General features: G+C 39.2%; 1 protein-coding gene across 1 annotated transcript in view; it reads right to left on the bottom strand.

Annotated features, from left to right (window-relative positions):
- Positions 1–1,363: 1,363 nt before the first annotated feature.
- The window catches only part of kcng4a (potassium voltage-gated channel, subfamily G, member 4a), a 32,229-nt gene continuing 18,205 nt past the window's right edge, over positions 1,364–15,387 (bottom strand). The window contains exon 3 of the mRNA XM_033968799.2: positions 1,364–2,337. Coding sequence (XP_033824690.1) covers positions 1,453–2,337 — 885 coding nt within the window. The 3' untranslated portion in view covers positions 1,364–1,452. The remainder of the gene's footprint in view (positions 2,338–15,387) is intronic.

The following is a 15,387-nucleotide window of genomic DNA, read 5'->3' as shown; positions in this document are numbered from 1 at the left end:
TTTCATCTCAAATATAAAACAAATTTCTTTTCGCCCTTTTCCGACTTAATTTCATTGCACAGAATCCATCAAGCGTACAAACATACTTAGAGAAAGATGAATATACGTTAAAACTATCAGTTACATATTTTATCAGAAAAATGGCTTCAGGCTTCTCAAAAAACCTACGAGGAGCACTTCTCGAGATCATGGCAAGAAAGTAGCGAGTATATTAAAATCATCCTATAGGCAACATATCAAGATTAACGCAAATAAAACGGTTGCAGTCATTGTCACAGTGAAGGAAAAGCAACTTTGGGTTGGATATTGCATGTGCATGGAAGCAGTCACTATTGGTCTGAGAAAAGCTAGAAAATCCAATTTTAAAGGGATTTATATCAGGAGTAGTTCATCCTGTGCTGTTTGGGTGGTACAATACAGTCAGTGGGCCAAAGGATACAGGAATATTTCATCTCCTCATTTTTGTTGCTGCAATATGGATAGCTCCATAAATCAATTGATGCATGTAACACGTAAGCCCCTTTCACATAAGCACACATCTAAACAAGGTCTGTGCACAATATGTTAGCAATATTTAGCATTCTCATATCCTACTTAATAGCAAACATGGGCAGCTAGATCAACAAATTGAAATTGGAACCCTATGACCGACAACGAATAGAAATCTGGTCCAAAAACGAATGTGGATGCAAAGTGCGAAGAGACTCTATCCATGGGAAGTCCTGGATCCAAACTACTACCACATATTTCAAATTTAAAGGGAACATTTTATGCCGTTTCTGATCCTGATTCTGATCTGTTTTCTCGTCAAAACATACCTATAGTTGTGTAGAGTTCCATTCACACATGTTTAACGCACAAACTCTGCTTAGGCTGAGTTCTTCTATCAAACTGAAAACACTCTGTTCCACTTTGTGATGTCATGTGGTGATACAGGAAGAGCTCCACTGTGTTTTAAAACTCCATACACCTTCATTAGAATCATTTCGATGATTTCGGTCCTGGAATTGCCAATCTCTACTGAACTAAAGGTAAAAGGTAGCGGCTAACTTGAAAACTACATCTTCATGACATCACAAGGTGGAACAGAGTGTTTTGAGCTTTGAAAATATAGACAGACTAGTAATAAAGGATTGCTCAAACATGTGAATGAAACAAAATTTAACTATTTTGGGTATGTTTTTGAAGAGGTAATAACATTATAACATGACTTAAAGCTAGGACCTTTAAAATAAAATAATCCTACATGTGACTTTTTGTGATGCTGCACCTTATTCTTGATTTCATTCCATTAGTTACTGGATCGATGACATATATTCCAGTTGAAATTGAACTTGCCTAAGCCAGACTGCCAAAGAACCATTGTAATTCTCCAGCAGGTCTCCTTGTGCGCATATGAAAGGGGCATTAGTGTATTGGAAGTTAAGGATTGAATAATTGAGTCATTAGAGTTCAGAAGGCTGCTGGTGGCAGAGTGTGGTTGTTGTTTCCTTTCCCCAGCAGGGCCAGGGACTCCATTGAGTGCACACTGTCCTTCTCCAGGTGTAGTCTGGTTGGAGCAGAGTCCTCCAGCCCCCCCTCTATACCCCCTCCTCTGCCCGGGTTCCCTCCCACCTCCGGCGTCTCCTCGGTGGCAGCGGCGGCGGCGGCGGCGGCAGCTGCACACTCCTCTTTGAACAGTCTCTTGTGCTCCATCTTGAGTTCCTGGTACGAGCGCGAGAACATGTGGAAGATGGAGGTAGCGGGGAAGGCCATGATTAGGATCCCGCTGAGAATGCTGCTGAGAGCCACCACCTGCCCCGGGATGGACCTGGGAACCATGTCGCCATAACCCACGGTCGTCATGGAGATGATTGCCCACCAGTAGGAGGCGGGAATACTGCTAAAGTCATGTGTCCCAGTGAGCTCGCTTTCGGCTAAGTGGACCAGCGGGGAGAAGAGAGTAACGGCCACACAGAGGAACAGCAACAGCAGCCCGAACTCCCGCGTGCTCCGCCTGACCGTTAGCCCCAGAGTCTGTAACCCGAGCGAGTGCCGCGCTAACCTCATCACGTACAAGATCCGCAGTGCTCGCAGGATCCGTAGCACCAAACCCAACTTATCCAGGTATCCCTTTCCTCCAGGCTTGTCATGCTCCGTCCCAGGCTCCTTCTCGGTCACCACCAGGGAGACGTAGTACGGCAAGATAGCCATGGCGTCGATGATGTTGAGGGGCCCACGCAGGAAGTCGAGTTTGCTCTGAGCCTGGATAAAGCGCAGCATGAACTCCAAGGAGAACCAGGCCACACACACGGTCTCAATGATGAACATGTTGTAGCACTTGGTGGAGCACTCACCCTAGGGAAGACAGAAGAAAGACGATCGGTTAAGGGCATTTACAGATGAAAGGAGAGGAGGTTTGACACGGAGAAAGACAAATGAGCAGAGAGGTGACGGAGGAGACAGGGAGAGGACAAAAACACAGGTCAGATAATCACCTTTGGTAATTAATAAATCATGAGTTACAGTCATTGGGTATGTGAGAACCACTGGAGCTCGACTGATAGATAAAACAGTGGCACGATCAATCTGTGATTTCATTAGGGAGGGCTTTAAAGATTAATCTGACATCAGGAGAGCAGCTGACAAAGGGTGTTCAGTAAGTGCAGGGAAAGGGAGAGCATTGCCATGATGAACAGCCTAAGTGGTGTCAAGTTGTATATTGAATCAAGTTGTGTACATGGCTGGGTCCTAAACCACTCTGTGTTATATGAGTTATATAGGACTTTAGAGGCGTCAATAGAGCTTAACAACGTACACAAAGGTGGTAAGTTTTGAACGTATACATTTCTAAGACCATTAGAAGTGATTAGAGGCAAACACACTCCCCCAAACTAACATAAATGCATTCATCTTTTTTTTTTCTTTTTTCTTTTTTTTTTTTTTTCCAGAAGTGCCTTTACAGTTTCTTGAATTATTCATTAATTCCGTACTTGATGGTGGTAAACTGCTGATGTAGCCAGAGCTGCCCTTGGGTAGACTGACTGAGGCAAGTGCCTGTAGAAGGATATTGCATTGTTGTTTAAAGATTTATAATTGAATACATTACAACTCCTGCACCTCTAAGCTTCTCATCTACTTCCATTGTGCAGCCATTAGCCCCATACATCAGTTTGGTATACAGTGTTCTATTGCAAGTAGTGATGAAGAACTGTACACGTGATATATATGTGCTCCAAGGCCTCTGGAAATAATAGTCTTCCTTTAGTTTGTCAACATATGATATCAAGTAAAAGTTATACAAAGTTTGAAAAGACAGATACCGTAATAAATATTCCTCAATAAATATTTGTTTTACTTGCAAAAAGAGCATTTGTAAGGTCGGACAGCCTGTGAAATAAAATATAGACATGACAAGCATGTTTTTTTTTTCAATTTAGCTGTGGTTGTTGCACTGAAAAGAGTAGGCTTGCCTTTCTGCAAACCTGACTCTAATCTGGCCTAGAAGAGGGGCTCCTCCTACTTATTTTCACTGAATTTGTCATTCCTTTAGCTATAAACTTCTACAGTACGACCCAAAACTTATCTATCGCTACGGAAAATGTTCCAAATGTTAAGTATGGTTTTAAATTTTGATCTCCACCTGCAGAGAATCACATATTGCACCTTAAATGAATCCTAAAAGTATTTAAAGATTTAAAAATATGAATTGAACACAAGATGGTGTTGTTTGACAGCTAAAGATTATAAAAAAATATTCTGAACCATTATGTAAAATGCTTTGCACCTGTGAGCAACCAAATGTACTTCTTTCACACGCCACAGAGTGATCCTAACCTTAACTATACCTTTATTTCTAAACTTCATCACTTCGACTGTCCCTCCGGAGCATACTATCTAGCCAACACACCACAAACTGCAAAAACAAGCAAACCGGTATGACAGCCACTCTCAGTTGCAACACATAATGATAAAACCCACCCCATCACGAGGACACATTGATGTACATTACTTCTCGTGTTTTCTCTCAGCCTTGTCTCTCATTGGTTTCTCCGCTCTTCACTGTTCTCCTCTCTGCACCTCATCTATTTCCTGTCCTCTTCCTCCCTCTTTCCTCCTCCTCATCACTCATTCTCTGTCCCGTTCCCTCGGACTTCCTCCCACTCATCCTTCATCCTCTGTCCCTCCACTTCTCCGTCGCTGCTCCATCCATTCCGGTTAAGTGAAACACAACTCCCCGCTTGGTTTCTCCATGCGTGATCCATGTAAGAGGCTGGGTCCCTGTTCCCTTGGTAGTCATTCATCACGTGTGCCCTGCGCGCTCCCTCTGTGGCACTTAAGCTTTATTCCTACAGACGCAGATGTATGGAGTGTTGACAACGTTGTATTCCACTATATAAGCAGTGACAATGTAATTTAAAGGTGTTCTGGCTACACATTAATGCTCTTTTAATGAAACAGCCTCCTATAAATATTCGGAATATTCTTGTAATATCCCAAACTATTATAATGAACCAAATTTTTCCTCTGTGTTCAATAGATGTCATGTTCTGGTTAGCTGTTGTGTTTTCAATATGCAATGCTTGGTTTGCCTGGAACGTTCATTTAAGTTTTTATACAAAGGGATATCAGTTTGGTCACCACTTTCTCCATCACGCCTTGACCCAGGTTTTCAAACATAGCCGTTCAATCAGATTCATTTATTTTGGTTCTGCAGAAATGTTTTTCAATCCTCTAATCATTTTTTCCTTCTTCTTTCCTCATAAGCAGCCATATTTGATTTGATAAGGACTGACCATGTATGTCCCTGATTGGCTAATACACCTGTCAATCACGCCCACCTGAACTTGGGAGATTCAATGGTGACCGGACGTCTTTGTATAGTATTGGAAAAGTGTGAATTCTGGATCCCAGGCAATTGTTTGTCAACTACTGCAGGTTTTACTCCATCGATTAATTTTGTTTTGTTAAATGTACCAAAGTCATTACTTATTATTCTATATCAAGTTTAAGTAAAGTGAAAGTAGTATCAATAACAATAAACAATAACTACATTGATCAAACAAACAAATCTTTCCTTGTTAAAAAATGTCAAGATTAATTTACAAAAAAATTTTACAGGGCACACATTTCATATAAATTAAGGTCAGCATTGCATATTTAATTGGTAAATTGTCACGTTTTTATATAGCGCTTTTCCACCTTCAAGACATTCATTCACAAACACATTCCTACACATTTGTACACAGACACTCGTGAGTTAAGTGTCTTGCTCAAGGATACAATGAAGCTGGAATCGCATCTGTGGGAGCTGGAGTCACACCGCCAACATTTGGATAAGTGGATCTGACGGCTCAACCAATGAAGTTTATGTTGAGAGCAGGATTCAAACCGTCAGCTTTCGGATCAGTGGACGAACGCTCAACCAACTGAGATACTGTCAACAAAACATGTCACATTTTTTATTATAATGGCAGCTAACAAGGTTGTGCTTGACGGTAAGACTTTTCATCCCAATTAGCACTGCCAGATCATCAGCGCTGCATCTCCATCATCCCAATTACAGAAAATAGTTTTGTTGCTGTGAATTTTCTTTGTGCGTCTGACAAAACTCTGTGCCCGGGTCCAGTGGAGTCGGGTTGTCACGGCAGCAGCTCACACAGCCAAAAGTGATGGCTTCTTTCAAACGGGTGAGATTTCTCCAAGGACCGCCTCAGGGATATTTATTCTCCAGCAGAAGGCTTTCTCAAAAGACATGAAATTGTTTATAGTTTTCTTCCACCTTGGGGATTATCTCTCCAGGAACGTTAACTTAGCTTTCAATAGAATGCTTTCCACTGATCTTCCAGAGCTGTATTTTATTATTATGATACCCGGAGATCATACAGAATACGTACTGAGCGCTAAAACCGGTGGGAAAATGGAGAAAAGAAGTGAAGAGATTCCAAAAATTCCCAAATGGGGGGTAAATATATCCAAAAATATATTTAGTTTGTGTGACCATATCTTCTTGTCCGATCTCGGAAGCTTTTAACAGGCTTGGGTGTCGGATTTACTGGTTCTCAGACGGGAAACCGCAAGGAATTCCAGGTGAAACAATTGGGTAGCAGTGGCTCTAGTCTTGTGCATACTGTTGCATCCTTGGGCAAGACTCTTCATCCATTTTGCCTAGTATGAATGTGTTGTGTGAGCGTGCGTGAGTGATAGTGATCGCTGGAGTAAATGAATAATGCACAAAATTGTTGAACGACTTTGACCGTCTGGAAAAAACACTACATCAAAATTGTTGATCCTAAGCGAATATTTTTTTAAAAATCGACTTAAATCTATCTAATACCTTATTTACGTGGAAAAGGCTACATGCTAATAGTTGTAGAGTCCCTAAGCTTCTTGTGGCATGATCATTCTCTCACTTTCATGTGCACTTTCACCTCCGTTTTCCCTCAGAGCAGCTCCTCCTCCCTTCGCTCCGGACTGTAGACCCATGGGGGCTTAACATCATCCTCCTCCAGCCTGTGCGTGATGCTCCATTTGTTACACAAGCTCTGCACTTGTCGCTTTTTTTTTGACACACGAGCTACAGTGAGAATAGAATGCATCGCCCTGACCTTATCTCCTCCGTACGACGAGCTCTGATCCAGGGTCAATGATGGCTTAGTCTGGCCTCTGTTTGAAATGAGAGTCCTGGTGTTTTAGCACTAACCAGCTCAATGTGACTTTACAGAAACACACATAGAAAATAAAGATACTGATACTAAAAAAAAGAGAAAAAAAAACCAAACAGTTTTGTACATGTTTGTATTTGTATTAAGTTTCCTCAAATACTTGCATCTACAATGACCAGATGAACAGATACTATAATTATCATTGAACAACACTGATGGAAGAAGTACTCAATTTTGTTACTTACATAAAAAAATCTACTTAAGTAATAGTATCTGTTTGAAAATGTAGTTAAAGAGTACAAAGTAAAAGTATTTTGTGCAGATTTTGAGGTCTTATAAAGCTTCAAATGTCATTGAAGTCATTTTGATAAAGATTTGTGCTAAATTTTCTTCAACAGAAACAGTTGAATCAATTGTTTTTTTTGGTTGTTTTTTTAAGCTGGTTTTGTTTGTATATTTTTGTTTTCTCAAATCATTAAGTTGATAAAAAATAAACTCTTTTCAGCAGGTCTCAAATGGTAATAAAAAACACTTTTTTACTTTTCAGTCCAATTAAAAAAATGTAGTGGAGCAGAAAGTAAAAAGTATCCACTTAAAAATGTACTTACGTAAAGTACAGATACCTAAGTATAGTACTTTACTACTTTTACTTTGTTACACTCCACCACTGCTGAAAAACATGGCTACTACTGCTAATATTTGTGCAATTAATTCCAAATACTTAATACTTAATAATACTAAACGACTGCAACTTAAGCTGCTGCAACTTCTGCTACATTTACTACCACTATGGCGCCTACACACAATTTGCTACAGGAGAAATCGTATAGATATCATGACAAACCCAAATAGAAAATGTGTATGAAGAGTCTTTCACTAAAATAGAAAATAGTTGAATCTTACAACAGTACAAATAATTAGAAAGGCTGCGACACACAATCCAATGTTTGGTTTACATATAAATAGTGTTATTTTGGCCCAGTAGACCTAATTATCTGCCTGGTAGGGACAAGAAAGTAAAGGAGCACTTTTTTTTTTTTTAGCGTCGTCCTTCACCTCGAAAAGCAAAACAGTTTAATAACAACTTTAATGTCTAAACAAATATTGTACACGGTTCTGTCAGAAAATGTTTCACTGTGTTTCTTCTAGACTTTGAGGTGAGATAAGGTTACAAACAATATTACATTCTTTTACTACCCAAAATGACCTGAAAAGTTATGTCGATGGAAAATTGTAGGAAGTAAGTTTGGTGCCATACTAGTAGATCTGCAATCTGTTTTGCAGTGGATGGAACAGATGGGAATGGGATATGCAAACAAAGTCAGTATTCAAAGCAGATAAGTTACATTAAGGTAAACAATTAGTAGTGCCAACACACACACAACTCCAAAACAGAATCAACGCAAAATAACAAAATAAAGCCCTTATAAGGAATTAAAGAAGAAATACAGTACTTTTATCTAACTGATAGTAAATAAACTTCTCCTGCATTAGAACTCAAGCCTCTTGTCTCTTCTTTTCAACTCTCAGGCTACTACAATTTATTCTACAACAGTTATGACATCCGTGGATTATTATGTATGACATTTTAAATCACAATATTGAGCTAAAGCACATGTGTCAAACTCAAGGCCCGTGGGCAAAATGTGGCCCGTGACAAAGTAAATTAAAAGGTATGACTGTCTTAAAATGTCAGTTTATCATTAGATACACAGTTGAACAGACATTTTTTCATATCTTTGCAAATCCATATGCAATATTTGTAACTTGAATAAGCAATAAATATAGAAACGGTAAATTAACATGATTAAAAAGTAGTTGCATTTATTAGAGATTATATTTGGTTACATTTAGTGAGATCTTACAGTTACACCTGGCCTTTTGAGATCAACCATTTTGTTGATGTGGCCCTTGGTGAAAATTAGTTTGACAGCTAAAGTGATTAATAAAAGAAAGTCCGCTGACCTCCAGGTTGGAAACTTACGGAGCTCAATAGGAGCCCAATGGGAGCCCAATGGGAGCCCAATGGGAGCCCAATGGGAGCCCAATGGGAGCCCAATGGGAGCCCAATGGGAGCCCAATGGGAGCCCAATGGGAGCCCAATGGGAGCCCAGTGGGAGCCGATGTTGCATTAAACAGTAACAAAGTGCCGCTCTCCTGGGCCATGCTGTCGGACCACGCTGCTGCTGAAGTTCTAGACTAAATTAAGTCTCAATCCACCCATGTTTTTTAACTGCAAAGGAATTCCCGTACCACCTGAAGTAGCACATAACACAATTTGATCTAATAAATAACCAGATAGATGCTATTCTTTGGGTTACAATGATAAAAAAGCTCTGATGATTTAAAAAAACAAACATCACAAACTATTGATTACAAAGCGATAAGAGCTCATGACAACACCGCAGAGTTTAGCGTAAAATTCGAACCTGAAGTTGTTCACTTTCATGTTGTCACTCTTCTTGTCCCGACACCACAGCATGCAGATACAGATGTGGGATGGGGTCACAGCGCACCGGGGGTTAACGTCGTTTCACTGTCAGACAAGAGAAAGCTTCTAACGGTGAATTATAAATGTGTTTTTTTTTTTTTTTTTTCCACTTGTAGGACACAGAGAGCTTCACGTTTCATTGTCTGTCACAGAGCAATTGGTTTCTGTCCCATATAGAGGTCCCACAGTGTTTCGCAGACAGTAAAGAGACATGGTGGATTATTACTGCTAGACAACGTTCATTAAAGTGTGCATATGCATGAACGCCAGGACAAAACTACATGGTCTGGGTTACATGGCCATTTCGCTGTGGGACCAAGAAGATCTGGCAGATGCAACTGTCTGTATTTATAGGTTAGCGATGACAAATTCAAAACAAAATATTGGCTTTGGAATTGTGAAAAGAGCTCAAAACGGCACCTATATCCCGAGTGAATTTAATATAATTACTGTGATACTTTGGGATGCATATAAGAGACAAGAGTGCAAAAATTATATCTAAATGGGATAAAGGTTTAGGGGTCAACAGGAAAAATACATCGATTTACATCAGCGATAAATGGGCGAAAGAAATTAAAGAAGATGAATAACTGGTATAAAATTGGTCAAAATCAAAAACAGATAACTTCAACTAATTCAACAAATTGGAGAATCTTTTGCTGGAAGAACATAATCAGATTTTTCATCACACCAAAAATTAAAAAAGCATCACTATCTGTGGATCAAACATGTTGGAGACAATGTGGGGAGTATAATGGACATGTGTTTTGGCGGTGCAGCGACATGTCAAAATTTTGGGATACTTTGAGCAAAAACATGGGGAAAATATTTGGGTACACACAACCAAGAACATGCATAACAATGTATTTTGGGCAAACCACTGACGCACACATCCCAAAAAAGGACTAGTATTTAATCAAGATATTATTGGCAGCATCAAAAAAAAGCATCAAATGGCATAAGGAAGACCCCACTACCCCATTACTCTTGGCACCTGGAAGGACATTGTGGAAGAAATTCACGTTATGGAGAGACTTACACACATTCTACGGTTACAAAAAGAAAAATATGAAGAACACTGGGAAAAATGGAAATTGTATTTAAATGACAGCTGACCGATTGCTCATTGCTTTATTGCAGGTGTGTCAAACTCATTTTTCACAGAGGGCCACATCATCAAAATGGTCGCTCTCAAAGGGCCAGATGTAACTATAAAGATAAATGTAACCAAATGTAATGTAAAATAAATGCAACTACGTTTTTCTATATTTATTACTTATTCAAGTTACAAATATTGCATATGGATTTGCATAGATATGAAAAAATGCTGATGTAACTGTGTATCTCCTGATAAACTGATATTTTAAGACAGCCATACATTTTAACTTACTTTGTCGAGGGCCACATAACATGACCTGGCGGGCCACATTTTGCCCACGAGCCTTCAGTTTGACACATGTGCTCTTTTGTAATATCCTCTGAAAACAATCAAATATAAGTTATATATATATTTAAAAAAAAGAAAAAATGGTGCCTATACTAACATACTACTATGAATAACTATGACTCTTTTACTACTCACTACTTGTGCTAATGCTACTACAAAACTGCTACTTTAAATGCCATAACTGCTGAATTATTACAGATAATTACACTGCTGTTCTGTGCGATTCTATTATTGCTTCTACCGGGTGTAAGGTCACTATTACATCGTCCTTGAATGTTAAACGTGTACGCAAACACCAATCAAACTGGTGCTAATGTAAATAATGTACCGCCAAAGGAAGCATTAGAGCAGTGCATGTCAAGACGCTCAAATTAGACATATGGTTCATGTGGCAATCGCTACTGAAATGTGTGCTTCTTATCATGCAGTTCGGCCTGGAGCCTAAAAATAGGAGGTATTTTAAGCTCCCATTCAAAGATGTGAACATATTTTAATGCTATCAAACCACCCCATTAATGAGAATTAGTGCAATGTGCAAATACAAATGTCTTTGAATCACACAGGTCAATGGTGGACTAAGGTTATGCAGCTTTTTCTGGTGGGGATTCTTGTTGTTTTCACTCGGGATGTTCCACAGTATGGCATTAAACTTTGACTGGTAGATCTATATTGCATTAATTATTTGAAATCATGTTTTTTCATTCTTAAAAATATCTGTAATAGCACGAATTCTAATTTGAGGGGGTCCATTCTCCACAGATCTGGCACCAGGTACTTATCTAGTTTAATGCCATACTGTGGAACATTATAGGCAAAGAAATAACATCACAAAACACATGAGCACCAGAAAACTTACGCGGTGCACCTTTGATTTGTGTTTAGTTTTTTGTTTTTTGGAGGGGGTAAAAATAAATTGTTAATTATTTTACCTATAGTTTTGTTAATGCTGCTTCAATATGTTGTTTAAAAAGTCCAACAGTGAAACATTAGGCAAACAAAGACTTCTAACTGTTGGATGTAATTATTTTGTACTAGCTCCGTGTGCAGTGAAACAGTAGGAAACTGGTAGCCACATTAATGTCATTCATTTTAAAAGAACCAATCAGTGGGTAAAGGAAGCCTGCCACCGCAATGGGGACAGGAGTAACATAAGACTTCACGTCATAAATCAGCTTAACCTTGAGTCAGACCTTGAACGCACTCCCACCACTAAAGACCTCTCCTCTCCACTCTCTCCATGGAGACGGTTCCTAAGCGCTCCTCGGTGAATCGCAGAGGCGGACAATGATAGAAGGCGTCTTATATGTGAACATGTGCTCGGGGTTAGACTCTGCTTGACTGAACTGCACCTGAAGAACTTCCTCTGGTCATGGGTTATTTAAAGGCCTCATATAGTGTCATGTGACCCTGCATACATTATGGCTGCTTTCCTGTAAGAAGATAGCGGCATGAACATCAGAATATTCTTGGAACTGAAATGATTTTAAAATTGTATTGTTACAAACTACAAATACAAAAATACAAAAAACAGGCAAATGTATTCCTCCAAACTCTGGACTCCAAACAGCACAAGAATGAGCTGTAAACCTGATTTAGTCATTTGTAGACTTTGCAAAAAACTTCAAACACATCAATAACTCTGTTTGATTCATTGGGGAGCCCTACCACTTCATTGCATTTGACGTTTCAAGTACTAACGGGACTACTAAAAGTGATTAACTCGGACAAAACCAGGTAGAAGAGGTCTTAGATGTAAACCAAACACGACAGGCTTTCAGTTCCCAGCAGGACGAAAACGGACTTAATAAATGAGACCTAACTGAACTAAACGTAACAAACAAACAAATGTGAGTAACACCAGAAGAATCCCATGTACAACCGATGATTCCGGTACCACTGGAATGAAGGTAAAATAAAAATAATGCTAAAAATAATTATGTTTTGCATTCACACACACATGTACGTATATTTAAAGGGGTGCAAGTCTGCCGCCTTTTCTGTATTTTTAACAGACAACGTGGCGGACCCGAAAAGTTACACAGTGCACCTTTAAGCTCCGAAATACGCTTACCCCAGAGTCAGAAGCGGGAAGGAATTTGACAAAAAGCCTTGATACGCATTGTGCCATGTCTTCTGGCTTTAAAGGCACAGCGGCTAAGACTCTAAAGTTGAAAGCGTCTAGAGCTAGAGGTAAAGTGGACTGACACAGAACCACAGCTCACACAGACAGTAATGGTGAAAAATGAGAGACAGGGAGAGGGGGAAGAGCGGAGAAAAGAGGAGCTGATGGAGAGGAGGTGAGATAGGTTCAGAGCAAGGTCTTTATAAACAATACATCTCTATTGTCTTCCTGTCACAAAAACTACACACAGTAATTCACAATGTGTTACAGGGGCACAAATGCATTCCCTCAGATAAGAGAATGAAAAAAACACTAATCACTGCATGATGCAACTTGCAATGAAGCCAAATGCTTTCACAAATTTGCCACATATGAAGTCATGCTATATGTGCACACGATACTGCACAAAGGGGACAGATACTGAGCTAATCCTCATACCACAAGACATGAACATTAGACCTGATGCAGTGGTGGAAGAAGTACTCAGTTTTGTTGCTTAAGTAAAAGTACAGATCCCAGAGTAAAACAATACTCAAGTACAAGTAAAAGTATCATATGAAAAAATCTACTTAAATAAAAGTATTAAAGAAGAAAGTAGAAAGTACAGATGCCTGAAAGTACAGACACCTGCTCTCAAATATAGTGAAGTAAAAGTTGAAAGCACCCTTAAAAAGTAACATTAAAAATTATGTAAGGAACGTACAGATACCCAAAATTTGTACTTAATTACAGAACGTCAGTACTTGTACTCCATTACAGTCCACAAATGGTTAGATGGGATGCTAAAGTTCTCTAGATGTGGACCCCCCATTGCAGGTTTTGATACATAGGTCAATAGTTTAATTCTATGGTCAAATCACACAATTTAAAAGTATAAAAGTGAAATAAACTGCTTGTCCAGTGATTTTGTTGATACTATGATGCTCTATAAAACATCAAGTCATTTATCAAATTTTTGTTGGTCAAGTTCATGGTCCACATTCCACATTTAAGGCACTCAAACAGGGCCGGCCCGAACTTTCAGGGAGCCCTAAGCAGAATGTGTCTCTGGGCCCCGGTGCAGTGGATGTACCTGGGCTCAGCTAATGCTCTCATCACCTTGTCCAATTGTGTTTCTATTTATATGACCAAAAGACTGAAATATTTTAATCTAACTTGTAAAACTGCCATTCAAAAGTACCTCAGCGGCTTCAGTGCGCCTCAGGGTGTAAACACTTAGATAAAACAAATGTAGGCAGCAGATATTTTGCTACTATGTATAAAAAACAAATGTAATCTTTATAGAGTGATATTTAGGCTGCTGTAAACACCCAAGCATGGTTTCTAGTATAACTTTATATATTATATTATTATTATGATTAATAAAAATACATGGGCTCTTGGGGGCCCTCTGGTGGCTTTGGGGCCCTACACAGTTGCTTAGTCTGCTTATAGCAATATATAGGCCCTGCACTCAAAGCGCTTTACATCAAGGAACCATTCACCCATTCACAGACACATTTACACACCAGTGTACACAGACACTGGGGGCAAGGACACATCAACAGTGTTCATCTGTGGAGCTAGAATCACACCACCAACCTGTGGATCATTGAGAGCGGGATTTGAACTACCAATCTTTGGATCAGTGGAAAAACGCTCTACCAACTGAGCCACTGTATCATTTTGATGGTTTTCAGAAAGAAATTATGCTGCACTTACTGATTTGGGGATAAAGACAGTCTTTCTTATTAATGGCATATATGAAAAAATAAATAAATAAAAATTAATAATAAAAATATATAATAAAATAAAGAATAAAAACATATAATAAAATAAAGAATAAAAACATATGTAATAAAATAATTAATAAAAATATATAAACAAAACAAATCATCCCTTTAGAATTATAAGATTCTATTGGTTTATATGAGCAAAAAACAAAAAAAACAAAAACGTTTCATTGTGCTTTAAGGCTGGTCGGCCATTTAAACCTCACTATCTCAGAACTTCACTGAACGCAGATAACTCTATAGCTCAAAGGCGACAAAAAACAAATCTCAAAAATGAAAAATTGACAAATGTCTAACCTGATCATTTGTTTTAGTGAGTTTAATCTGCCAGTCATCATCATATTATTAGCCATTTGAATATTATGATGTCATCTCAAACCTTACAATCGCCACAGAGCCCACGTTTTCCATTATATTCTTCACTGTATAAAACTCGACCGAGGGGTTTGGAGCAGGCTGCTGTTCATGAGACACACCTCATAGAGCAGCTGCAGCGTGACACGGGGGGGGCAGGGGTGCGTTTGATTTGCTGAAACTCTGAGCCCACAGTCACAGTGATGTCAGTGAAGCCCCCGGGGACCCACACACCTGCTGCAGCCCCCTGGAGACAGCCAACTGCTCACATGTTGTTGTTTATGTCCTTGAGCGGTGCGAGGCAGGTAGCCGTGTCATTCTCCTTTTGTCCAGCAGGGGTCTTTAGTCAGGTTGTTGTTTTTTTTAATATGGAGTTGTTTTTTGCTGCTAAATATAGACAAAAGCCAGTTAAATACAATGAGTTTTGCTTCTGATTTTCTTCTCAACGAATATCAAAAGTTTAGAAAAGACTGTCAGGTGGAGTTGAAAATATTCTTGAAACGCTACTACCCCAATATCTGCAACGATCTGAGTTTTGTATCTGTCAACTACTGAAG

Source organism: Periophthalmus magnuspinnatus, chromosome 6 (genome assembly GCF_009829125.3).
Source record: "Periophthalmus magnuspinnatus isolate fPerMag1 chromosome 6, fPerMag1.2.pri, whole genome shotgun sequence".
Taxonomy (NCBI): Eukaryota; Metazoa; Chordata; class Actinopteri; order Gobiiformes; family Gobiidae; genus Periophthalmus; species Periophthalmus magnuspinnatus.
This window is presented reverse-complemented; position numbering and strand designations above follow the sequence as displayed.